Source organism: Mytilus edulis, chromosome 14 (genome assembly GCF_963676685.1).
Source record: "Mytilus edulis chromosome 14, xbMytEdul2.2, whole genome shotgun sequence".
Taxonomy (NCBI): domain Eukaryota; kingdom Metazoa; phylum Mollusca; class Bivalvia; order Mytilida; family Mytilidae; genus Mytilus; species Mytilus edulis.
Window position 1 is genome coordinate 8,734,141 of NC_092357.1, and position 27,959 is coordinate 8,762,099.

The 27,959-nt window shown below is 31.2% G+C and overlaps 1 protein-coding gene across 1 annotated transcript in view; it reads left to right on the forward strand.

The window, feature by feature from the left end:
• The first annotated feature begins 3,342 nt into the window (after positions 1–3,342).
• The window catches only part of LOC139504448 (cardioacceleratory peptide receptor-like), a 53,119-nt gene continuing 28,502 nt past the window's right edge, over positions 3,343–27,959 (forward strand). Inside the window, exon 1 of the mRNA XM_071294533.1 lies at positions 3,343–3,960. Within this exon, the coding sequence (XP_071150634.1) occupies positions 3,871–3,960 (90 nt within the window). The 5' untranslated portion in view covers positions 3,343–3,870. The remainder of the gene's footprint in view (positions 3,961–27,959) is intronic.

Sequence of the window (27,959 nt, forward strand, 5' to 3'; positions counted from 1 at the left end):
TGTTATATGTCAAGTAATATAGTGTACGAGCTACAAAGATCATAAAGCCATCGAGGCTTTATATAAAAAGCGCACGATTGTGTAATTAAACAGAACCACATCTTAAAAGCCTGGAACTTCGACAGTATTTATTGTCATTTATTTAAGGTGTTATGTTTGCCTGTCAGACTTTTTAAAGCAGCGTCTATTGGATTAACTTAAGTCGTAATTAGTCTTCCAATGTTGGGCTTGAAATATATTCTAAAATGTTTGTACGTGGACGGCCATACTTATCTATTACTTATGTAATCATGCTTAAATTTCACTGCTCTTGGAGGAGGTTTGAAGTAATATATTAAATTCTTATCGCATTTCAGTCAGGGTTTATTTAGAATTATATACATACCAATTGACTGCTTAATTTTAACAGAGTTGAAATACAAATTAGAATTCTTGTAAAGTGTATTGAGAATTGGAGGTCTAACCTTTTTTTCATCGCATGTTTCGTTATTTACAAAATATCACTCTTTGATTTATTAATTGATTGTTGGATGCTTAACGTCAAGTGGAAAATATTACATGCATATTCAGGACCATCCTCCCTTTGAATTTAAATGAAGTAAATTGGTTGCTCCCTAATATTTCTTCGTTTTCATATTTTGAAAATCTGACATATGAGAGGATATAACAGAAAGAATATAAAATCCGAGAAAAAAGAAGTGCTGGATGGGAGAAAAAAAAAATCCCGCGCCAATTCTTTGAAATTAAAGTAATTTGATTTTTTGTTCAATTTTTTCGAAGTCAGTAGTCATAAATTTAGGACGGGTTGTATTCAATGTAGAACCGACTCAAACAATATTAAGAAATTTTACTGGCGGAAGGGTGGGGATGCAGGCGAACAGAAGAAGAGGGTTTCCGTTTTGAGTAATAAAACTGTAGGGCCCCAGTTGCCCTTATAATTGTTGGAAATGATTTCATATACAATAATCTGTTTTTTATACTTAGATAATGATTCTATGTCAAATACATGGAGGAGTGGCATAAAATGCCAGAAGCGTAAGGGACAGCAATTATCGTGCCATTTTCAGACAGGACACGAAGCCTCGGGCACAACTTTGCCCAAAATACCAACATTGCATATGCATGCAGTAGTTTGTGGACAATATGAATCATCGCAGTTTCCTAGCACAGCAGGATGATGCTCAAAAGATTAATTTACTGGGTGTTTTTTAATCGGCCAGGTTTGATATTAGATTTCCCCGGGATTTTTCCATTTTAGGTCAAATAAATATACCGCGATTCGTTCCCCGTTCAGTATTCTCTTTTTATGACATAAACTTTGAGCGTCGTGTATAGAACAAGAGCAGACATAATATAATGTAAGCAACAATCTTGCAATTTCCGTTCCTGGAACACGCTATAACACGCTTAAGTCACTGTAAATATAAAGAAAGATGTTTTATGATAACCAATTAGACAACTCTCCACTGGAGACCAAAATGACACAGAAATCAACAACTATAGATAACCGAACGGCCTTCAACAATGAGCAAAGCCCATACCGCATAGTCAGCTATAAAAGGACCCTGAATAACAACGTAAAACAATTCAAACGAGAAAACTAACGGATTTATTTTTATAAAAAATGAACAAAAAACTAAATTGTAACACATAAACAAACGACAACCAATGAAGTACAGGCTCCTGATTCGGGACAGACACATAAGCCTAGTATTGAGACTTCCCCAAAAAATCAAACAGACTGTATAGTAGAGCTCTGTGCGGATATGCAGAGATTGATTGAATGTTGATTGTCTTACGTGCAGTGACAAATAGTTCATGCATTTTCAGGACGAGGGTCAGTGGTGGATTGACAGATTGATATTGTAATTTAAAAAGTAAAAATCAAACTGGCTTATTATTTAATTTTGTTCAGAAGTGCATAATAAAAAAAATCGTCCACTTTCCGGACGGTTTTCCCCGCAAACTTGTTCACCTCACCAATTCTATAACCACAAGCAATGATATCAGAAAATGATTATACTATATTTGTTATATTTCTTATGAACAAAAATTGTGCAGGATACCTGGTTAACATCACTCAAATTGAATTTTGCCGGTTTTACTCGATAATCAATGTTTTGACATAGTCCCCACATTTAAAGTTTAATTTGTCAACCTCAACGTCGAGAATATACCTTTTCGAAACATGTCTACTTAAATGTAAATTTTGTTGAACTTCAATAAGGATTTCATTACTCGTGATATTATATTATTTTCTGTTACCCGAGGTTGATATAACTGTCTTTGTTTTGTACACACTGTACGTATCTAAATATATAAAATTTAATTAAAAGGTTCTAATATTTCTTAATATAGAGCTATTTATTGTGTTAGATATATATTAAATCCTTCGATTACTTATAGATTAATACAAACAATATTGATATATAATATTCGACAGAAACAAAATTAGTCATTTTTATTAATTAAAAAAGACATTTTATTTACATTAAAACTTTTTAACAGCTGACGCCCGCCTCCGCGTGACCATTTTCTCGCTGTATTAAAACCCCATTCAATTTGATGGCCTTGGGCTGTATTCTTCTCTTTGGTCAGATAGTTGTCCCTTTAGTACTACCTTGGACACATTCCCCGTTTCCATTCTAAATGTTATGTTCGTTTGTCATACATGACCGTACAGCCACGTGTATGTGCACTCGTCAAACAAAAAATATTCGAATCTAAAAAAAAAAAAATATTTTATTACCACGAACCATTTTTCATATGCACAATGTATATATCCTACGCAAACATGACAATAATAGCATGTCTCATGCAAACTATCGTCTAATTTAAATTTGTATGGCTATTATATACATATGTATTTAGAATACAAACTTTAACATATCAATATATCCAACGCAAATTTAATAATGAGTGCATGTCTTGTACAAGCTGGTGTCTGTTATAAATTTTGTATTAATTTGCCAATTTGGATATTTTAGAAAAGAACATCTATTGTATTTCTACTTAATCGTTACATATATATATAAATCAAGCATGTGACAGCATCTTTATGAACAACGATAGATTTGTTCTTAAATTGATATAGATTTCAATATTCCGTTTAGTATAAGTATTTTACATCAGACCTAACTGATCCCGTATGGGCAGTACATAAGTAATAATTATCAATATCGACATCAGTAACGTACACCTGTGTATTAATCCTTATAATTTAATTAACTATGTATTTATTGTTCAGTGTTTACCCATGATGTATATTAGTGAAAACCATGTATCGCTTCGTGATTAATTAGAATCAACATTTGATATGATTTCGCGGAATAAAATTCTTAAAGAACCAATCATGTGATGTCAGAGGCGTACACCGACTGTCTGATTGACATCTGATGAAGAAGAGAAATACAATTTTACATCTAATTTTCTGTTTTAGAGGACAATGTCACTGTAGCAAACCACGCGAGAGTTCAGTCCTGTCGATATGATGAACTGACTATGGTCGACTACTGTTAAATACTTTTATCGTTTATAATATTGAGTACAAATACTTTTACGAATTGAAATGTATAGTTAAGTTATAACTGTGATTTCATTTGATTAAAAACAATAAAATAGAAACAAAATCTGGTAAAACTTAACGTTCGACCTAAGAGACACCGACATATAAAATCAAACAAATTGAAGAATTGTGCAAAGAATACAATTTTTAAGAATTGTCAGTGTTTTTGGATTTAACAAATAATTGGTATTTCTTCTGAGGTAACTTAGATACAACAGATGGTATATATTACGGACTAGCATTAATTTTAATTGTCATCATCGGAGCACATTTTAGTGATTATTTAAGGACAAAGGAAGAGCGACATGGAAAATACAACGACTTTGCTTGCTCCTAAGCAGACATTAGTTTGGGATAATACTTCCTCTAACTCTAGTTCTATCTTCTTTTACCAGGTAAGTTATAATCCGTGCGTGTGTGTGTATGCATATATGTGTTCCTATATATTCTGCATTCCCCCTCACTCCCATTCCCTTTGCTCCCTTTTATTCCCCATTTATTGAATTATGTTTTTCGGTCTGTGCGTTCGTCCGTCCATCCGTTCGTTCGTTCGTTGGCTTAGCCGTCTGTCCTGCTTCAAGTTAAAGATTTTGGTTAAATGTTTTGGTCAAGGTAGTTTTTGATGAATTTGAAACTCAGTACACATGTTTCCTATTATATGATATTTCTAATTTTAATGCCAAACTAGAGGTTTAACCCCAATTCTACGGTCAACTAAACAAAGAATATAATAGTATAAGTGTGGCATCCGTGTTCTATGGACTCATTCTTGTTATTTTTATTTATGCTCGTATATGGCCTTGAAATTTCTTGAAAGATTGAAATCAGGGATTATGTTTGATCCGATTTCCTGCTGTTCATTGTTGATTAATATCTAATACTGGAAATGTATTTTATTTAATACATGTTATAGGTAAACATGCATACAATAGATATAATATAAATGTTTGCCTTTCTTGTATGTTTCCTTATATCCTGTCCGTTATCGAATATTTAGGTTGAGTAGTTGATCTAGATTAATGCATCGTTCAGATCATTGTTAGTTCCAGTAACAGAGAAGGAGAAGCTTAAATTACTCCAGACATATTAGGAAAATGCTTCTAACATGTTTAACCCCGCCACATTATTTTTTATGTGCCTGTCTCAAGTCAGGATCCTGTAATTCAGTGGTTGTCGTTTGTTTATGTGTTACATATTTGTTTTTTTTTCGTTCTTTTTTTTTACGTAAATAAGGCCGTTAGTTTTCTCGTTTGAATTGTTTTACATTGTCTTATCGGGGCCTTTTATAGCTGACTATGCGGTATGGGTTTTCCTCATTGTTGAAGGCCGTACGGTGACCTATAGTTGTTAATGCCTGTGTCATTTTGGTCTTTTGTGGATAGTTGTCTCATTGGCAATCATACCACATCTTCATTTTTATATTCACTTATTTCAACGGTATCAATTTTAACGAAAAGTACTGTAAATCAAACACGCACTTTACGAAGCTCTTAAAGACGAATCAACACTGCAAAACTTTCTTCGTCTAAAAGTCACAAAGGTTGGGATTTGTTGCTTAGTCGACAACATTACTTAAAATTATGTGCATTAAAGAAAACAGACGCCGTTTAATATCCACAAAGTTTAACAGGCAAACAAGTAGTGTTTTAATGAACAAAATAAATAATAAAATTATTGAAAGTTTGTCTCACTTATTTTGCAATTATCACAACGTTAAGCGATAGCATGACTCCCTAACAGCTAATACACATGTTTCTCTATTTTTTACACGATTTATCCTTTTTCTGAACTGTTGATTATTTTTATATAAATCTTATATGATTTGCATATTAGGAAATGCGTTTACATGATTGGTCGAGACGACTTCTGGTAATGGCGCTTGGCGTTATTTATTTTTCGATAGACGACGTTGACCGAGCTTTTTTTTTTTGTAATTTGTGTAAACAAAATGGCGTTGATGGTAACACTATCCGGCTCGACGTTGAAATAAATATTTTTGCGTTCTCCAACAAATATAGCATGCGCCGTGCTAACTCAATGACACAAATATACAATGTACGTGGGATTGATGTTAGGAGTGTAGAAAAATATATGTTCCTTGTCTCAAATTTTAAAGAATTATAAGAATTAACGACTTTTAAAAGGAATTTATTGGTGCATAAACAGGACCTAATCTCTCAAAAACATATCTTAAAAGTCCTTCAAACGTGTTTGTGAGTGAATAGGTCGAGCTTATACACAAATAAATTTCTTTAAAAAAAGGCGTTTAATCCTATAAAAATCAACGCGTGGTTCGTTTGATCTCAGTTTTGCATTTGTAAAAATTCGAGTATGTGGCCATTTTCTTTCCTCTGAATTTCCTCTGAATTGTCTACTGTGACGTCAAGAAAAATGGTGACCATGCCATGTTTCATAGAAAGAACGCAACTGTTTTCAGATCATTTGAAAAGAAGGAATACGTTAATTATTAGCCTGCATATTGTTTAAAAATCATAAGCGACACAAATTTCACCACCAAATCGAGTGTATAACGATATGTATCCACTCTCGACAGTTCTAAATTGGAAAATGTAACTGTTATGAGTGGATAGATATCATATCGCACTCGATACAGCGGTATAATCTGCATTTAACCCCACTATGTACATTCTGTATGTGCCTGTAATTCAGTGAGTGTCGTATTTGTATGCTGTTGTAGATCATTTTTGTTTTTCGTTCATTGATCAAATGTGTGCACGCTTTTGTTGCAAATACTAGTGCTCACATTAATCTGTCCTCCGTTATACGCTATAACTCATGGTGGTGCTCCTAATTAAAGGAGGCTCATACGGAGACAAGTCAAGATAGTGAGCTAGTTTACCCTCGACTGGTGCCAAATGTGGAGTTGGATCAAATATTCCCACCCCCACTTCTGCGGCTTTAAGTTCGGTTCTTTCTACTCAGGTTTAAGTTATTTGTTGTTTTGTTTTTTAGTGTTTTCTACCCTTTTTTTCTTCACTTGTAACTAGACATCATATTTTACTGTTGGTATAGTCATATGTTAAGATACTACAATACTAAATTATACTGTCGAAATAGCCCAATGTTTATTATGTCGATAACGAACACTTCATTACACTCAAAAGACATTTTTTTCTATATTATGTGCATTTAAAATTAGCAACATTTATAAAAAAAAACTGTAACACAGATAAGCATGAATAATTCATACGCTTTACCATTTGGTTTCATATCTACAGGGGGAGGGGTTTAGAAAGGTTGGACAATAGTAAAATTTATGAAAGACAGTAATTTAAATACAAATTTCTGAATAAACAAGATTATACTGAATCTTAAAAATCAAAGCGTATTATATATATTTAAACATGTACATGTGTGTGATACCAAGGGGCTTAAACGTTTTTTTATTTGTTACGGTCTGCCAAAAAGTTCCAACGAGTTTTGAGATTTTTACCCGTTAAACTTGTTTATTTCCAAAATTTAGCAACTATGAAATCAATAAGATTCGAATTTCGCTCTCTTGAATATTTTTATTCTTTGCATTCATAAATACTGTGTAAACCAAAAGCATTATCATACTTCGAAAATACAGGACATATAAAATATTCTAAACGACAATAACAAAACCAGCACCTCTTGTTATTTGCTAGTTTAAGTGTTATCTTTTCGAACAATTTCTACATGACTAGTTGACGATTGATTTTGTATAATTGTAAATCAGAGAAGTAGCGTAAATGCACGCCAACCCAATGTTGGTGTGGTGGTCATCTTATACTAAATAAAATTTAAAATAAAATTGGGAATATGTAAAAGAGACAACTACCCGATCAAACAGCAACCAACAGCCGAAGGTCACCAATGTGTCTCCAACGCAGCGAGAAAATCCCGCACCCGGAAGTGGTCCTTAGCTGGCAAATATGTCCGTCAAGGTCCCTTATTCATGATTCCACATCTGCAAGTATTTTATCTAGTGCATTCATTCATTCGAGTGTATCCAGTGGGAAATATTTCACATAGACTAGATGTAAGATCAAATCAATTGTAATTACAAGAGGCAGGTTTTGTATAATTTGTTGATCGTGTTTAAGGTCGGAAAACCATTGCAATACGAAAGAATGTTAGATAAGGATAGGCTTTCTCTTTGTATACGAACTTAATAAGAGTTGTTAAAATTATTCTTTAAGCGTGTATGTGTAGAGATAAACGTCCTAATCTGACGTGTGAGTGCATGCATATAGATACATATATAACAAAGTCAATGGACAAAATAAGAACAGGTATAACTGCCAGACGGGAAACGTCAATTCTACCATAGTTCTTCAACTTAGATAACCGTAGCCTTATTAGTCTTGTATGTTTTTACTTCATTTATATGTTTTGGAATTTAGTATGACATCCATTTTCACTAAACTTGTACAGATTTTTGTCTAAGGACTAGCTGATGCCTTCATATGCGGGAATTTCTTGGTTTCGGCTGTTATCCGCTTCAACTTCGTATTTTATTTGTTAATTTATTTTGTGTGTGTGTATGTTTTATTTAGTCGAGCTTTACTGGTGAGCTTTCAGTAGACAAAACACGTGTCTGGCGGAGAAAATGTTATCCTGGTATTTATGGTTAGTTTTTTTGTTTTCTCTGTTTTTTCGGCTGATTTTTTTTTCATTTGGATCAGAAAATATTGTGTTACGGCATCTTTTACAGCAATCTCGAGTTGTTTTATTTATGATTGTATTACATCGGCAAACTCGCGTTCGACCGGTTTAAACTGCGTCATTAAACAATCGGTTGTTACTGTGACATACTAACATTAACACTGTGACATAGAAAATATGCGGACAAGTGCACGATTGGATTGCATGTCGTCTATAGGTCAATTTTTATTTAGCTATTATTGACGTCGTTTCGGTGCCGGTGCGACCTTACTTACAGGAACATGACAACACATTCTGTTGTCTGCCGTCAGAAGCAGAGTATAGTCGACTCATCTATAAATTTCAATCGAATACAGTAAACTACGATGAAAAGTACATATATACGGCATCTTGTCCTTATTATCTCTTTGGCCAACATGTAGCATCTGCTTAAGTTAACAAAGGAAAATTGCTTTTAATTGCAAAAAAATACATAGTTAGACATAAGGTTATTTATAAATTATACTTTAAAAAAGTTATCGCATCTTACACAGTAAAAACGTTAAAAAATTCTAATTAAACTAGATTTTCCTTAATCACATTAATAACGTCAGGCGTAACTTAATACATGTATTAACAGACTGACTTCGCATATTTAGTTAAGTTAAGTAAAGTTGATGGTGACTACCTTTTCTTTATTTCCTGTATTTGCTTGTTTTTGGATGTTTTTTGTTGTTTTTTGTTGTTTTTTGTTGTTGTTTTTTGTTGTTGTTTTTTTATGTTGTTTTTTTTTTTTTTTTTTTAAAGGGGGGTTTCAATGTTTTTCTATGTTTTTTTTTTCTACGTTTTTTTTCTCATTCATTTCCTTTTTTAATCTATTTTTTGGTAAATGATTCTAATTAAAGTTTAGAAAAGGGGGATTAAATTAAGATGTTATGTAAGGTTTAATGTTTTATAAACTGCGAAAATACTGTTAACCCCATTGAATGATTATAATATAATTTAATGAATAAACAACGAACATGTAACGCAATAAAAAACTTAATTTTGATGAAGCTTCTCGGAAAAAAGTTTTTCTCGTGCGCATATTTTCAAATTTTTAGACAGAAATGAAAGTTAAATAGACGAAACACAGAAGTTTCTTAGCGTTGACTGTTTTGGAAATATAATGTAGAAAAAAGTCGTCTGCTACATATCTGGCGGATCTCTGGTATAACATTGGCACACCAATGGTAGAATGGATTCTTTTATGTAATATCTAATTCTGTTCTGCTACTTAACATCACATTTAAATATATATTTCAATCGGTGTGTGCTTTTAAAATTACCCATATGCACTAAATAATCAGAAAAACGAACTTTGTTTATATTTTAAATTAGACTAATGAATCAAGAGACAAGTATTTTTGGGCATATGTGTATGGATTTTAATCAACATTACTGCACCCATTAAACACCTGTAACGTGCCAGTAACAAAAAAGGGGAGGCATTCGTCTGTCTAGTCTGAGAATACCGACGTTAGGGAAGCTCAAGGTCAAACCTTTCAAACACAATGTATGCAAACTGGTCAACTGTCAGTGGCGGATCCAGAACTTTTCCTAAGAGGGGGGGGGGGGGGGCTGACTGACCTGGGGGGGGGGGGGGCTCCAGTCATGCTTCAATGATTCCCTATATAATCAACCAAATTTTTCCAACTGGTGGAATTCTCAATCCATTTGTTTTTTAAATGTACGAATTACTCTAAGCGACTCTGGTGAGTTTTATGTAGACGAAACGAGCGTCTGGTGTATCAAATATTAAGCCTGGTACCTTTGATAACTATTATTTGGACATAAAAACGAGAATACAATAGATTTTTTTTTATAAATACAAGTAATAAAGAAATAAATGACACCAATCCCGACCCCTGTTTACCTGTTTGCTTTGCTTTTTTTTCGTGTTCGGAGTCAGTTCGGAGTCATACCGATATTGTAAATACCTAACATTTACAAAATTAAATTTCAGATTACCAGTGCTGTAGGGAAAACGGTACTATTTATTTTGCCATAGACGACAATACTAACATTTTCTAATTTTACCACTTTTCATAACAAAAACCTGGATAAAACTGTTATGTGTGGTGTTAGTACTTTATTACTCTATTTTAAAAATTGAAGCCAAATAGTATCATGACCAATTTCCAACGGAGCTTGTTTATGTTATCCATGCCCACCGTCATTTTGCAGCAAATTTATAAAACTTTGAAAGCCTTTTCGAATAATTCTCTAGAAAATATTTCAATTAAAATTTATATTGTAAATATAAACACTGCAGTTATTCATAGATAAATAAAAAAATATATTGTACCCTTACATCCAATCACGGCGCTCCGAGGTTGACTTCCTTCACCTGTCTTGGGTACACAAAAGGCCAACATAATGCTAGGAAAATGTAATACTACCGTTTTCTTTGTTACTGACACCTATAATTATATTTGACCAACAGATATTGTCATTAAATCGAACAAAAGAGTAATAGTTGTATATTTATAGCAGAGGTGGATTTAAAGCCGACATCGTAATTAAAAAATAATCTTACGGTATTTGAAATTCGATATAAAGTGTTTTTTGACAAAGACATCTATTGGATGTAACGATTTTGAGAAATGGAACTGGATAATTTAAAGTATGGATTGAAAACATAAAAGCACTTTTAATCTACCGTATTCAGACTCGATACAATAAAATCTATAACTATAATTATAGAATATAAGTGGGAAGATATTTGAGCTACATGTATAGGCTATAATACTTTGATTTCGTTTACGATTTGTTTTTACTTTTACCATTGCCTCGTCATGATGTCAGAAATGAACTAGAAGCTGTATTTGTTTGTTTCCTTTCAATGATGATTTTTTACTTTGAACAGTGACCATTGACTTTCCGTGATGTCAGAAATATTGTATTTCTGTGCTTGATTTTTCAGTTGCTGGCAAATAAAACAGTAAATTAACAAATATATCTGTAAGAAATGTCAAATTATCGTCCTTAATTTCACAGTACAGTAAATTGGAGTAATTGTATTGGGCAAAGGAGCTGTGTAACCGTGGAAAAACGAAAGCAATATATAACATTTATAGCCAGTAATTTGTCCAGAGGATGTTTTATTGCTTATAATTTGTTTGCTTTATACGGCGTTAATAACACATTACATGCATATTTAACTAGAAATCAGTTCTTATATTGCTTTGTCGTGCATTAAAGTATATAATTATCAAGGGGCACGTGTTGTTTACAAATCAACATCTCTTAAATATAATGTTCAAATCCATAGATGATATAATCTTCTAATAATCAAATATAAAACATGTTGTTTTAAAAGTAATTTGAAATTCAATGCAGTAAAATAATTGTTTTTAGTAGAATTTTCACTCAACAAAAATATTATTTGAAAGTCGTGATACCGATCTCGCTCTGCGCACGAAACGTGAATCTTTAATAACACGCAATGAAATCAGAGTGAAATCTATGTTTTAGAGTATTATAATAACACGCAATAAATCAGAGTGAAATTTATGTTTTAGAGTAATACACTCTGGTGGATAGTTGTTTCATTGACTTTTAATTTCTCAGATAAACCAGAATGTAGAATGATTTTAAGTGAATTATTTATTTCTTCTTAAGTTTATCGAATCGTAAAATATAAATGTTAGTATGCTAATATCAAGTAATTAGTTCCATGCTTTCTATTTAGAGACTGTTAATAGCAGTTTGCTCGAGAATTACAATTTGAACATTAAAATAATCTCGTTTAATTATTTCACCTAACACTAAATACGTTAAACGTTACTAAAATGACAAGAACATCCAAAACAAAGTCGATGGCTATTAACAAAACAATTTGTCAAAGATTTTCTTTATAAACAAAGTATAAGTTCAATTAACCCGGTTTCTGTTTTTTCATTGACAAGTTTAAAATCCAAAAGGTGTTGAAATCCTACTGAAAAAAGGTTAAAAACTTTATCTTACTTTCAATTTGTTTTCAACAATTTTCTACGTGAGATAGAGGTCAATCAAATGGTTAAAGTAAAGAAACAAGATTAATGCATAACAAGTATTAAAAAAAAACATGCACAGCGCTCACCAATATTGTTTAACCCATTTGTATGTGCTTGTCTTGTGGCTGTCCTTAGTTCATGTGTTATATTTCTCATCCGTGGATTCTATTAAATTATGCCGTTACTTTTTTCGTTAGACTTGTTTCCGATTTTTCATGTCAGTGCTTCTTAATATATACCGACCATTCGGTAGGTATTTTTCGTCATTGTTGAAGGCAACATGGTTGCATATAACTGCTTCCGTCCACTTCATTAGAACAGAGGTAGAAATAGCCGTCTTATTGGCAATTATACGACGTCTTCGTTTTTTTAGACAAGTATGCCTGCATTTTAAAGCAATATATACTGCAGCCAAAATTAATACTAAATTCCCGTTTTAATGAGAAATATATTTGCGACAATAAGGAAACAGACATGCATACACACGTGTATCTGTTTGACCTTAACAATTGGCATCCATTGTTGAGGTTATATTAACGTATAGTTTGTATATGATATGGAATAATAGTAATCTAGAAGAAGATGCTAATTTCTATCAAAGTCAAAGATAAAGCAATTAATAGATAGTTAATTCTTGATGCATCGGTAATTTAATCAACATACCAATAAATGTCTTAATTAATGAGGCACGTTATTGTTATAGATACCGCATTCTCTGTATCAGCACTTTGTTTATCAATACTTCTCGTACTTCAAGTTTATTTATCTTCCTCTTCAACTTACCTTCATCTTTAACGTAAACTTGTTTGGTTTTATAACTATTTTGATCTGAGCGTCACTGATGAGTTGTACAAAAAATGTATGTAGACGAAACGCGCGCCCGGTGTATTAAATCATAATCCGGGTAACTTAAATAACTTTTTTTTTTATAATAATGAAAAATGTTGTTCATCGTATACTTTTTATGTTGCATGAGCTTGAAAATAAAAGGCCTACTTTATGAGGAGATGTAGTTATTAGTACTATCCGTACTTCAAATTTACTGTCAACGTACTACGTACATCTTGTCTTTACTAGTTTATTTTACACACGATCGCGAATACGACACATATTCTTCGAGTTCTAGTGAATAATATTCAACACAATTCTAGTATACAAATTTATTGTAAAGCTTGAAAAACTGTTTCAAGCTAATTTGTTTCTCTGATGGAGTCGCATATTTAAAGTATCTGTGAAGTAAGAAATAGTTAGTATTGTACGTTATTTTTTGCAAGACACATGTACACGTAGAACATGTAGTTAAACAATGTACTGTCTACGTCTACACGTGAATAGCAACCAAATATCAATAACGTAAAACATTAAAAATTAAAAAAAATAACTTTATTTGAAATATTACCGTTAGACTATGTCTAGATACACAAAATTCAACACAGACGTTTTTCTGAACACACCTGTAAGACCCGTATAACTTAAATAAACGCATTCATTTGTCCTTGGTAAAAGGCCCTTTAATATGTATCATTACACTTAATGTGCTCATTTTTAGGGAGTCTAAATACATGGTCTAGACTCGGAGTAATTTAGTGCTAGATATATTGGGATATTGCTTAGATATTTGTGTCTATTGTTAACGCCCACATATAAAAAGCCAAGAAGATATTGTTTTTGTCATTTCGTTGGGTTGCTGTCTCATTAAAACCAACATATCTGATCGTTTATATAAAGACTGTATTAAGTGAAAAACATTTTCCTTACTAAGTGCTTTAAATTTTCACTATTATTAACTGAAAGGTAGGTCTCCGCACTTTCTGCTCGCCCAGGTGCGACATTTAAAGGGTCAACGTAAATACGGAGCAACTGCGGAGAACTAATTTTAATTAAATTGATGTGATTCCGTACACTCTTTGTTGAGACAGTTCAAGATAATATTACTAATTAAAAAATAGTAATTTTCTCTTTCGCTATGTCTTATACACTATTAATGTCAATTGATAAAAGGAAGTCAATAGTTCATGTCTGATACTTTATTATTTACAGATAACATTGACTGATTGAAATAGCGGTGCTTAGATCTTAAATAGGAAACCTTTTCAGAAGACATGCATAGGCACGTGAGGGTCTATTTAGATTTTAACGTATGGAAAGGTTCATTTTTTTTCTTATATAAGAAAGAAGATGGCGTATCAATGATATATGGTGAATGAATTCTCCTACGAACAATATAAAACATTACAGAAATCTAAATAGTCTGTGAAATTGTTTCTTTACCCTTTCACATTAAAAGTTATTATCAGAATTTTATTTCGTGCTGATATTCATTATCTCGAGACGTTTAAAACTCTCTTTGCAATCTTCTTTTATAATTTATAAAATAGTAATGATTATAATAATCATAAAATTGTAATTGTTATCATCATCATTAGTACATGATACTTTCTTTTAATCATTAAATTATATTCGCACAAAATTGTACAAAATAAAAATTTGATAAACTCTTCTGTCTGAAGGCAGATTTTCTCTAAACAAAATCGTTAAAAAGGATGAAATAATTATTTTCAAACTCTTTTTGAGATTGCTAGTCCGGATCGATAAGAAATTCTATTAAGTCTATTGCTTCAACACCTCTTTTATATAGTACTAACACACGAAACTATATATCTTTTGGAACCAAAACAAGTGGAAATTGCTTTTCCGGAGAATAACCCAGAAGAAAAGAGTTTGAATGACAACGATATTGTCAGCATTTATTGATAACCAATTCATTCGGACCCTTTCTGGCACTTACTTCCAGTTATCAGTTTATTTCAACCTTCAAAGAATATAGAAAACAGTCAAAATTATTGATTTTGTTTGAGGCGAAGGCGTTCAAATAATTAATTGCTTCGTTATGAGAGAATTATCAATTGTCAACGAAGACGGATTGTATTACTTTCACTTGACGGAAAATCAGTATATTTTTTATAACAAGTAGTAGTACTGTTTATTGAACTTGTACAAGTTTTCTGAAGAGCTCGTTTAGTAAATTCTTCTCTGGGATTGATTACAATGAAGCGGGTATTTGTTTGCTATGATTGTGTCGCCTCTCGCCGACGAAAGAATTCTGAATCTTCCTTTGTTATCTTCTAAATCTTTCTGGTGTAAATATCTATCGGAAAACAGATAATCCAAGGTGTAAATATCTATCGGAAAACAGATAATCCAACTAAACTCAGTGTAATTTAATAGTAAAAGTGAAATCAACTACCTTTCATACAGTTCATATTATCCTTATTTGATGGATAAATTATACTATATTAAAGAAAAGCAAGGTTTCAACTCTTTCTGGTATAGTTGATCTTATTTTGAATTAGGTATTGCGTTAGGTCTATTTCCATGTAATTATCGCTAATTGAACAAAAATGAAACGAAACCCTAAGAGCGCTGTCTTATTGATAAAAAAAAAACAACAACGTATGTCTGTCTTTCATAATGCTGACAAAGAACCAAGTCGCTTCATTGTTAAGTTAATTAATATGTTAGAACTGTTTGATTAATTATTGTAGATATTCTATACAAAATAACGTGTTCTTCCTCTTTGAGGTTCTCTAGTACTATAGTATTTCTGTCGAAAAAAATAGTACCAAGCGGTAGTTTTTGACACCTGCTTTGTTATGAGTTCATCTTCTACTTGTTCTCTAGAACTGATATTTTTAGTATTCATTTCTTTTTCTGTTTTCTAGTACACGTCTATCCACAGAAAAAAACACAAATAGTACGAAGCGGTGGTTTTTGACAGCTGCTATTTTACTACATTGAGTTCTTCCTCTATTGAATCTCTAGAAATGTTATTTCAGGAGAAAAATAGTACGCTTTTGGTACTGAAATACTTTCTACTGGTGTTACAATTTCTGTTGATAAATTTGACATATTTTGGGTATTGACTGTTTTTATTTTTAGGCATCTCTTCTGGAGATGTGGCAAAAATTAATATTTGGTTAAAAAATATTTACCAAATATTATTCAATTACAGTAGAATAATTCAAGACTTGAAAACTATCGTTTATTTTTTTCTCGATAAAGATAAATTCCTCCATATAACCAATATTTGATAGCTGTGAATGCGTAAATTGCAATGGCTTTTAACGACAAAACAAGGTTCGTGGCCCTCCGTTTTTTTATTGAATAATTTTTTGATTACATTGATCCAGAAGTCTTTCACAAAAGTTTAAGTTTAAACAAAATCTATCATTGAAATTATAGGCATCCTAGCTTTTTTGAGACTTTCTTTCAGGCAAAGTTGACCTTATTTGTTTAGCTATTTGTTTGGTTTCCCTTTGGTCATTTACAAAAATGTAGCTTCTTCCGTATTTAAGTACGTATAGATTGCCGATAATCACCGTTTACAGCTACAATGGCATTAATAATTCTGACTAAGATTAATCCAAAATGCGCTTTGAGCGCTCTTAAAGCATGAGGTGCTATCTTTATTTGAAAAATCAGTTTGTAATCAATAGAAAATATTGTTTGTGTGTTTTGAAAAGGAATTTGAGATGTCTGATAGTCTTGAAACTCGTTATTGGATTAAAAGCAAAACGTCAATCCGTTTTTATATTGAAAATAGCATAGATTCTTAGCATGTTTTTTCCCCACCTGTTCTTTTTTTTTTAATTTTAAAGAAAACAGTATACGTATTTCATGTTTGTTTTTCTTTAATCGTTTTGTAAACCAGTTTAGTTTTATCGTTTGAATTGTTTAACATTTGTTGTTTCAGAGCCTTAATAGCGGACTGGGTCTCTCTCATTAACAAAGGTCGTACGGTAACCTGACGTTTTTTACTTTTTCGTCATGAGATCTTTAGGGAGTCGTCTTTTCTATGATTTTGACGAAACCGAATGTGGATCTTCAGATATATTTTACTTGCCATGAACAGCATGATTACATCTGCTCACTCATCTGAAAAACTAGAGATCACACACCTGTGTCGTTGTCAGTTTTTTTCTCAACTTGTTAGTTTTAAAAGTCTTTCTGGTATGTTCTGCCATTTAGGTTTTTGTAAATTTCCTATTACTTAAAATAGTTTGTATTCGACTCTGTGGACTTGATGCCTATCCACTAGGTCTATAAGGATTGAAGTCTGCACAAAGTTAGTCAGTAAAAACATATTAAGTCTGGATAGCTGATCCTGGTATATTTGTCTAGAGTTTTTCTTCTGAGGCCTTATCTATGACACATATGGGGATCGAATACACCTTAGCAATTTCTGACAAATTACGGAAGTTTCAGCTGTTTCTGGAATTGTTTTTTTTTTAACCCTTTAACATTTAGATAAAATCACAATAATTTTACTGCTGACAATCAGATAACACAATTTTTCTATCATTATCCTGGCTAGGCTATTATTATGCACTATAAAAAAAACTAGAATATCATTTTAATCTGTTATATCTTATCAAGGGAAATTTTGCAAATTTGGTTCATATCATTTTATTGACGAATATTGATATTTTACTTTGAATATATGGAAAGTCTATTGCAAACCACCTTCCGTATCTTGAAGATTATTACAAACTGATTTGAATGAATTATTGATGAAAAACACTGTATGAGCATGCACAGTAAATGTTTCATAACCCGATTTCGTAATATTTTATTTGAATTTATATAACTGCAGGGAAAGCAAACGAATTTGGTTGTGTGTTTTCCATTTTTAAATTCCTCATTAAAAGAAAATATACGTGTACAATAGTTGATCGATATAGTCAAGCTTTAATATGTGTCAGTTTTTATAGATTTGACCTTATTGGAACCTCTTTGATTTTTTTTTTTACAAAACCACATTTTACTTATCTTTTACAAGATACAATTGACAATTATTATACACTGGATACATTTGAGAATTCCTGTTTACAAACTCACATCTTTTTTTTATATCTAAATTAAGGCAATATATAAGAAGTATGAGGATCTAACCGAAACATAACCATTTTAATACATTCAGTTGTAAATGTATTTGAATTAAATATGCAATTGTACACATTGCAGTTATATATATTACAGGCATTCTCTAAATTTAGTCATTTCGTAAAATGCTTACAAGATTCAGTCATTATACAAAATAACCAATTTTTCAAGGCAATTTCCAAAATGCCTTGAAAAAGTTAAAGGCATTTTACAAAATACCTGATTTTTTTAATATAATGCTAAATAAACATTCAACAAGTAGATCTGTCCATGACGGATGATGCATCTATAGCAGGGGTAGCTTATTCTGTTAAAAAAACACTGTCATTCGTAGGAACATATGTCAAACAAACCTTTCCAGCTGGTTTTTGGAGAATAAGCTAATTCCACCGAATAATTATTGGTTTTCTTTGTAAGATATTGTGTTATTGTCCACTTTTGGCATATGAATCTCAAAGATATCCTTCTTATACAAACTGCCTGAAACTTAACAGGCAATTCGTTGAATTTTGTTTCAAAATTTTAAGGCATTTTACAAAATGACTTTGTAATTTTAGTCATTTTGTATAATGCCGATCACGGTTAAGCATTTTATAAATTGCCTGAAAAAATCAGGCATCTTACAAAATGCCTAAATATAGAAAATGCCGGTAACATATACAAGGACATTTTAGGCTCGCATTTGGTTATAATTTTTCAAAATCAGGAACCGTGTCAGAAGTTGTCAAATGGAATAACTTATCGTTTTATATCTATTTACTTGATTGGTTTTGTACCAACTCTTTGATAGTTTCTGTAAATTAAGTTGATGTTACCGCTTATGTCATTTAACCAAAAGCCTCAAATGGTAAAGATGGAATACGGTAATTATGTTTATTTTAGTTGACCTTCCTCGAAATTTAAAGAAGAATCGAATGACAGACTTTCTTGTTTTTGCGAATAGAAAATGCTTGTAACATAATTAACATTTATATATATTTGATTAAATCTGTTTTGATTGATACAATTCTTCATAAAAAACTGTTAATTGATGATGAATCGTAATGAAAAAATTCCGTCTAATGATTGGGATTATAATTTATGGATTTTCTTATCCCAGGTATTTTGTTATCGATAAAGGGTAATATATTTTGCCCAATAACACCGAATTTGTCTTTTCATATAGGTCTTTAGTAGCTCATATGAGGTCAGCAGTAAAAATGTATGCAGAATCTAGATATCTGTTCTTTTGATCGAGACCCAAATATAACCAATACAAATATAAGGTAAAAGTCAGTCTTTCTCGCAATCTTTAAATTTTAAATATCGCGAAAAAGGAGCTCCGTTACTTTTCAATTGTCTTTTGACTTTAAGCTTAAATCTTAAATTCTATACTTTTTTCAATTTCACTTAAATACATCTTTAAGTGAAAAATAAAAATATTTTTGACCTGCGCGTATGAAATCATTTAATGACCTTATAAAGGAATGCTGAATATCTATTGATTTAAATAAATCACTTAGATCCGGAAGTAATTTGTCATTTTAAAATTGTTGATGAAAAACGTCAAGGAATAATTATTTTATTCATAACCCTAGTTCAACATGCTTGGTTCTAATTAAACGATAAAAGCTGATACACCAAAAAACGTATATGATTTATTTTGTTTATTTCGCTGTTATAAATTTTAGGTCGTCATACATTATTTGCGTTCAATTGATTGGAGAATAGCATTCGAAAACAAATCTGTAAAGTGTGTTTTTTGCTGCTTTATATTTTTATAATTGCTTATGTGAAGTCATAATTATCTAATGTAATGTTAAAATGGTAAAGTTGTATGTTTGATACTTCATTTCATGTTAACAATACTAAAAAGACTAGTGAAAAATTAGCATGTTCGGTTAGTTAAGAAAATAAGCCAGACTAAAACTATAGCGATATATTGTCTTAAAGGGAAGAAATCTAAATGTCTATTTAATTTGTTAGCTACATAAAAATGCAAAGACAAATGACCAAGATTTATAATTAATATATAGATCAGAAAAGATCAAGATCAAATTAATTTTACGGAAGAAAGCAATGACACTGTACTTCCTTGTTTGACATTGTAAAACATTCTATCTTGATCACACTTTGTTGTTAATGTCAATGTATGTGACTGTCATACAAGTGGGAGGCTTATCTAGCTATATCACCATGGTTTGACTAGTTTTATTTTCCATATATGTAAATGCCTCTACCAAGTCAGAAAAAGAAAGTTGTTTCCAATAGTTTGGTTGTTTGAGTTTTGATTTTTCCATTTGTTAAGTGATTTTCCGTTTTAAGTGTTCATCGAGTTCGCTATTGTTGTTATTTATACAAATTACATTATGCATTTGAAGACAAAACACGAACCCATACCAAAGCTTAAAATCAACAAACTGCGTTCCCAGTTGGCAGAATTAAGCATGTTGTGCAGTTGTAAAACACAATGTTATATGGTTTCCATTTAGTTTTACCCAAAGGCATACGGACCTAACCTTTTTTGTTTTTAATTTACGTATACATAGTCAACATATAGTGCATTAGGCACATGTGTTTTACATTTATCTGGCACGCTTCGCCTTTGAAACTAAACCATTTAAAATAAATAATGGGATGTTTCCGACTCGATTTAATCTCTTTATTCTCTTGAAACATAAAACTAGTATCGAAGAGATTTTGGTGCAATTGAATGTCTAGTCGAAACATGTATTGGCATTTACATCAGATAAATTCAGTCTTTGAAATATTATAATAAACCATCGAGCAGGACTGTCGAATTAAAAAAACATGTTCTCAAGTTCAGTATGGCACACGTGAACTCAACTCCAATCCTACTTGACAAGGATTGTCAGTTTTTCTACTAAAGGTCGGTGGTTCTCTTCGGACTCTCTGGCTTCAAATACAACACATACTAACCGCCACGAAATACCATAACAATTTGAATGATTTACCGTAATCCTATTTTCTTCATAGAATATGGTGTATTTCAGCGTACTTTTTCTGTTGATGTTAGTTTAGTCATGACTTATAATTATATCAGAATTTTAACGACCGATTTGAAACATAAATAAAACTGATGTTGAAAGCTGTTAAGGCAGATTTAATACCAGGGTTAAGATAAGTAGATTTCGCACAAAATTCAAAATAGGATATTGCTGTTTAAACGTCTTATTAATGTTTCATGCGCTATTATAGTTTAATTCCCGAACTGTTGTTCACACCGACGCGCACTTTTTTTTATTTTAATTCCCGAACTGCTGTTTACACCGACGTGGACTTATTTGATTTATGTTCATATTATGTAATAAACACGCCACACGTCAATTTATCTTGGAAGGAATTCTTTGTATCATAAAGTTCTTAGAATAGAAAAAAAAACATACCACTGGGACATTCACATATATATATCACAGGTCAATAATTATAAGAATTTGTAGCTGATAAGGTGACCAAAAAGAAAGTAAAATGTTAAGAGAATGCATGTGTTGTATAACATGTTTTTTAACATTTAGATGTAATTTTTGGATTATCAATTTGTATAAAATCTACCTTAACTCTATTGTGAGATATTGAATAATTACGGAAACAAATCATGACAACACAATATACACCATATATTGTTGACAAATGTTAAAACTAAGTCTATGTTTCGTATGTCCAGTTCCTTTAACAAATCGCTTGGCAAGATCGTGTCTGTCTAAAAATGAATGTCCTAAAAATGCAAACATATAATTTCAATCATTGCATTTCACACTAAGTCCAAATGTTACAATCCAGAATAGGATGAAACAATAAAATAAACAGATAAGACGACTATTCCGGTATGAAAATATCTACGACCATGGAAATATTTAATACATCTTACACATTAAGAATACACCTATAACCATCATAAGTTGTCATATTTATTCATATTTATCATATAGATATAGGAAGATGTGGTGTGTTTAGTAGTAAATACGGTAGTTTTGCATATGTGATAAATAGCCTGCTGTTTAATCCATATCGCGCAGCTTTGATGCGCACCCTTTATCGCATACCCTGTATCACACCCCTACCCTTTATCACATACCCTTTATCACACCCCTACTTTTTTTTTTTTTTTTTTTTTTACATTAAGTTAGTTTGGGGTTTTTTTTTTTCTTAAGAAAAATTTTCCTCAAAATAGGTAAATTTTTTGAATGATACCATTGTTTGGTATGTGACGTCACGAACGTTGAGTTTTCATATTGTATGTGACGTCACGAATGTCAAGTTTTCATATTTTTTGGCACACTAAATACAACTATGAAAAATACAAAACACACAAATTAATACAATAATAAACAAAATATTTTTAAAACAACAGCACACAAATTGTAAGGTAACCCAGGTGCTTCGGATAAGTATTTGAGCAGTTCTTTTAAGGCCTTTAATTGAAACAAGACAAAAGTAGAACCGAAGGTAACCCAGCGCTATGGATCAGAAAACAGTTCATATAATATAATACTCTTCTGTTGAAATATATGATAAAGTGTATAAAACATGGCAAAATTCGTATCACATGCCGTATCACCCTCGACCAATATGATACGGATTTTGCCATGTATTATTCTCTATTTATTCGTTAGATAAGGGTTGTTAGTATAATCTCCTCATATATTTTTTGAATGTTGATTTTAGAATTGATGGACTCTCTTATATCACTCCCGTCTATGGATTAGACACGTTTCCATAATAAATAGCTGTCTAAAGGGTCATCGACAGACCGAAGGCCGTACGGTGACCTATAGTTGTAAATGTCTGTGTCCTTTTGGTCTTTTGTGGATAGTTGTCTCATTGGCAATCATACCAAATCTTCTTTTTTTTTATATTGTTATAAAGTAATCCTTTACTTAAATTAATAGGAAGTTAATTGAGATTACCTTTTTCATAATAAATGGGAGAGGCCAATTGAATTTCAATGCCAGTTTTAAGACTTGATTTTCCCTTGGTGTTTTGTTTTCTGATTGATTTTTTTTTTCATCCGTAAATTTAATGTTTTTTTCATTTATTTTTAATTCGCATATTATATAGGAATGATTGTGTTGATTCGACGAGTAAGCCCTATATCTAATTAAAAATGATTAAAGATTGAAGGGTTGTTATACCGTGAAAAACATAACATACATGATTCATGTATCGGTACATTACCTTCAGTATAATACGATATACATATTGGAAAATATGATATATAAAATGAAAAGATTATATGCTAAATATAAAAGAGGTTTTTAAGAATCTTGTTTAGGCCATATTAACTTTAATTCACAAGTTGTTACACTTAAGTAACATTTTTTGGGAACACAAAAATGAACACCTCCTCTGTTGGTGTTGATTTGGTGTTGCCATTTTTTTTATAATGCACCATTTTGCGCAATTCATATGTTTATGTCACAAGAATATTGTAAATCATTACATTGTTTTGATAAATTACTTATAATAAATTGCTTAATGTAAATATCTCCTACGAGTTCATTTTTAGAAATGATTTGATATAAAAAAAAAATCATTATTTAACCACCTTTAAAGACGTAAATGTGTGCATTTAATTTGCCACAAAGTAATAAATATCGGATATGCTCCAATAAAAATTAATGAAAAGTTCATGAAAGATACTAGAAAATAGCGAAAATCGGTTATTTTTCCCAAAATACTTTCATTACTCATTTGGTTTTAAAACGTTACGGTTATCGTAAGCTGACTGCTAAAATTATTGCACTGCTATAATAATGTCATATTAGTACTATATAGAAATTTAATTAAAATAGATATGTACTTAATAGATCATATGTATTATTTTTTAAAAGTAGATAAATTATGTTTAATAAAAAAACAATCATTGCCAGTTACATATTTTCAATGACATTTAGGTAAATGTTTAACATATTTAGCTTCTTTCCCTATTAATTAGGTTGTCGTGTAATACCTCGTCAGCAATGTCCCAGTTGGCAGAATTAAGCATGTTGTGCAGTTGTAAAACACAATTGATATGGTTTCCATTTAGTTTTACCCAAAGGCATACGGACCTAACCTTTATGTTTTTGATTTACGTATACATAGTCAACATATAGTGCATTAGGCACATGTGTTTTACATTTATCTGACAAGCTTTGCCATTGAAACTAAACCATTTAAAATAAATAATGGGATGTTTCCGACTCAATTTAATATCTTTATTCTCTTGAAACATAAAACTAGTATCGAAGAGATTTTGGTGCAATTGAATGTCTAGTCGAAACATGTATCGGCATTTACATCAGATAAATTCAGTCTCTGAAATATTATAATAAACCATCGAGCAGGACTGTCGAATTAAAAAAAAAACATGTTCTCAAGTTCAGTATGGCACACGTGAACTCAACTCCAATCCTACTTGACAAGGATTGTCAGTTTTTCTACCACAGGTCGGTGGTTCTCTTCGGACTCTCTGGCTTCAAATACAACACATATTAACTGCCACGAAATAGCATAAAAAAATCGAATGGTTTTTAACACCAATCTATCAATGTAGGGTATCTATATTGACTGCAGAGGAGACGTTATGATTTACCGCAATCCTATTTTCTTCATAGTACATGGTGTGTTTCAGCGTATTTTCTCTGTTGATGTTAGTTTGGTCATGACTTATAATTATATCAGAATACTAACGACCGATTTGAAACAAAAATAAAACTGATTTTGAAAGCTGTTAAGGCAAATTTAATACCAGGGTTAAGACAAGTAGATTTCGCACAAAACTCAAAATAGGATATTGCTGTTTAAACGTCTCATTAATGTTCCATGCGCTAATATAGTTTAAATCCCGAACTGCTGTTCACACCGACGCGCACTTTTTTTTATTTTAATTCCAGTACTGCTGTCTACACCGACGTGCACTTATTTGATTTATTTTCATATTATGTAATAAACACGCCCCACGTCAATTTATCTTGGAAGGAATTCTTTGTATCATAAAGTTCTTATAGAATAGAAAAAAAAACATTCCACGGGGACATTCACATATATATATCACAGGTCAATAATTATAAGAATTTAAAGCTGATAAGGTGACCAAAAAGAAAGTAAAATGTTAAGAGGATGCATGTGTTGTATAACATGTTTTTTAACATTTAGATGTAATTTTTGGATTATCAATTTGTTTAAAATCTACCTTAACTCTAAATATTGTGAGATATTGAATAAATACGGAAACAAATCATGACAACACAATATACACCATATATTGTTGTCAAATGTTAAAACTAAATCTATGTTTCGTATGTCCAGTTCCTTGAACAAATCATGACAATACAATATACACCATATATTGTTGACAAATGTTAAAACTAAATCTATGTTTCGTATGTCCAGTTCCTTGAACAAATCATGACAATACAATATACACCATATATTGTTGACAAATGTTAAAACTAAATCTATGTTTCGTATGTCCAGTTCCTTGAACAAATCATGACAACACAATATACACCATATATTGTTGACAAATGTTAAAACTAAATCTATGTTTCGTATGTCCAGTTCCTTGAACAAATCGCTTGGCAAGATCGTGTCTGTCTAAAAATGAATGTCCTAAAAATGCAAACATATAATTTCAATCATTGCATTTCACACTAAGTCCAAATGTTACAATCCAGAATAGGATGAAACAATAAAATAAACAGATAAGACGAGAGGGACGAAAGATACCAAAGGGACAGTCAAACTCGTAAATCTAAAACAAACTGACAACGCCATGGCTAAAAATGAAAAGGACAAACAGAAAAACAATAGTACACACGACACAACATAGAAAACTAAATAATAAACAACTGCACGACTATTCCGGTATGAAAATATCTACGACCATGACAATATTTGATACATCTTACACATTAAGAATACACCTATAACCATCATAAGTTGTCATATTTATTCATATTTATTCGTTAGATAAGGGTTGTTAGTATAATCTCCTCATATATTTTTTGAATGTTGATTTTAGAATTGATGGACTCTCTTATATCACTCCCGTCTATACACGTTTCCATAAGAAATAGCTGTCTAAAGGGTCATCGACAGACCGAAGGCCGTACGGTGACCTATAGCTGGTAATGTCTGTGTCTTTTTTGTCTTTTGTGGATAGTTGTCTCATTGGCAATCATACCAAATCTTCTTTTTTTATATTGTTATGAAGTAATCCTTTGCTTAAATTAATAGGAAGTAAATTAAGATTACCTTTTTCATAATAAGTGGGAGAGGCCAATTGAATTTCAATGCCAGTTTTAAGACTTGATTTTCCCTTGGTGTTTTGTTTTCTGATTGATTTTTTTTTCATCCGTAAATTTAATGTTTTTTTAATTCGCGTATTATATAGGAATGATTGTGTTGATTCGACGAGTAAGCCCTATATCTAATAAAAAATGATTAAAGATTGAAAGGTTGTTATACCGTGAAAAACATAACATACATGATTTATGTATCGGTACATTACCTTCAGTATAATACGATAATACATATTGGAAAATATGATATATAAAATGAAATGATTATATGCTAAATATAAAAGAGGTTTTTAAGAAACTTGTTTAGGCCATATTAACTTTAATTCACAAGTTGTTACACTTAAGTAACATTTTTTGAGAACACAAAAATGAACACCTCCTCTGTTGGTGTTGATTTGGTGTTGCCATTTTTTTTTTATAATGCACCATTTTGCGCAATTCATATGTATATGTCACAAGAATATTGTAAATCATTACATCGTTTTGATAAATTCCTTATAATAAATTGCTTAATGTAAATATCTCCTACGAGTTCATTTTTAGAAATGATTTGATATGAAAAAAAATCATTATTTAACCCCTTTAAATACGTAAATGCGTGCATTTAATTTGCCACAAAGTAATAAATATCGGATATGCTCTAATAAAAATTAATGAAAAGCTCATCAAAGATACTAGAAAATAGCGAAAATCGGTTATTTTTCCCAAAATACTTTCATTACTAATTTGGGTTTAAAACGTAACGGTTATCGTAAGCTGACTGCTAAAATTATTGCACTGCTATAATAATGTCATATTAGTACTATATAGAAATTTAATTAAAATAGATATTTACTTAATAGATCATATGTATTATTTTTAAAAAGTAGATAAATTATGTTTAATAAAAAAAAAACAATCATTGCCAGTTACATATTTTCAATTACATTTAGGTAAATGTTTAACATATTTAGCTTCTTTCCCTATTAATTAGGTTGTCGTGTAATACCTCTTCAGCAATGTCACGTTAACTGTATTCACACTATCACTTTAGATAATTTTTATTCATGAACATCAACTTTAAATATCCCTAGAGTAAAGAAACACATACACACCTTACAATGAAAACAATAAATCTAAGCAGTATTTCCCTAGAGGAATAATAGAAATCAAAGTAGATTACTTAAAGTCTACATTTTCCAAGTAGATATCAAACAATATTCATAAGATTAATTCTCATATAAATAGTAATGACGTTAGATAACCGATTAAGTCATTATACGATGTCTAGATTTATGCATCATGAATAACATAACCTCATTAAATTCATGTATGTCTGTTGGCCGCCACTACGGATCCCTTAAGCCTATTTTGAATTCAGTATGAATGTTTGACTGATATCTACTTATAAAGCCTTATAAAGCAGACTATACGATATTGCTATTTCTAATTGTTGAATTCCGTATGGTTGACTATAATTTCGTTAATTTAATTATTTAAACATTAGTTTTCTCCTCGGCA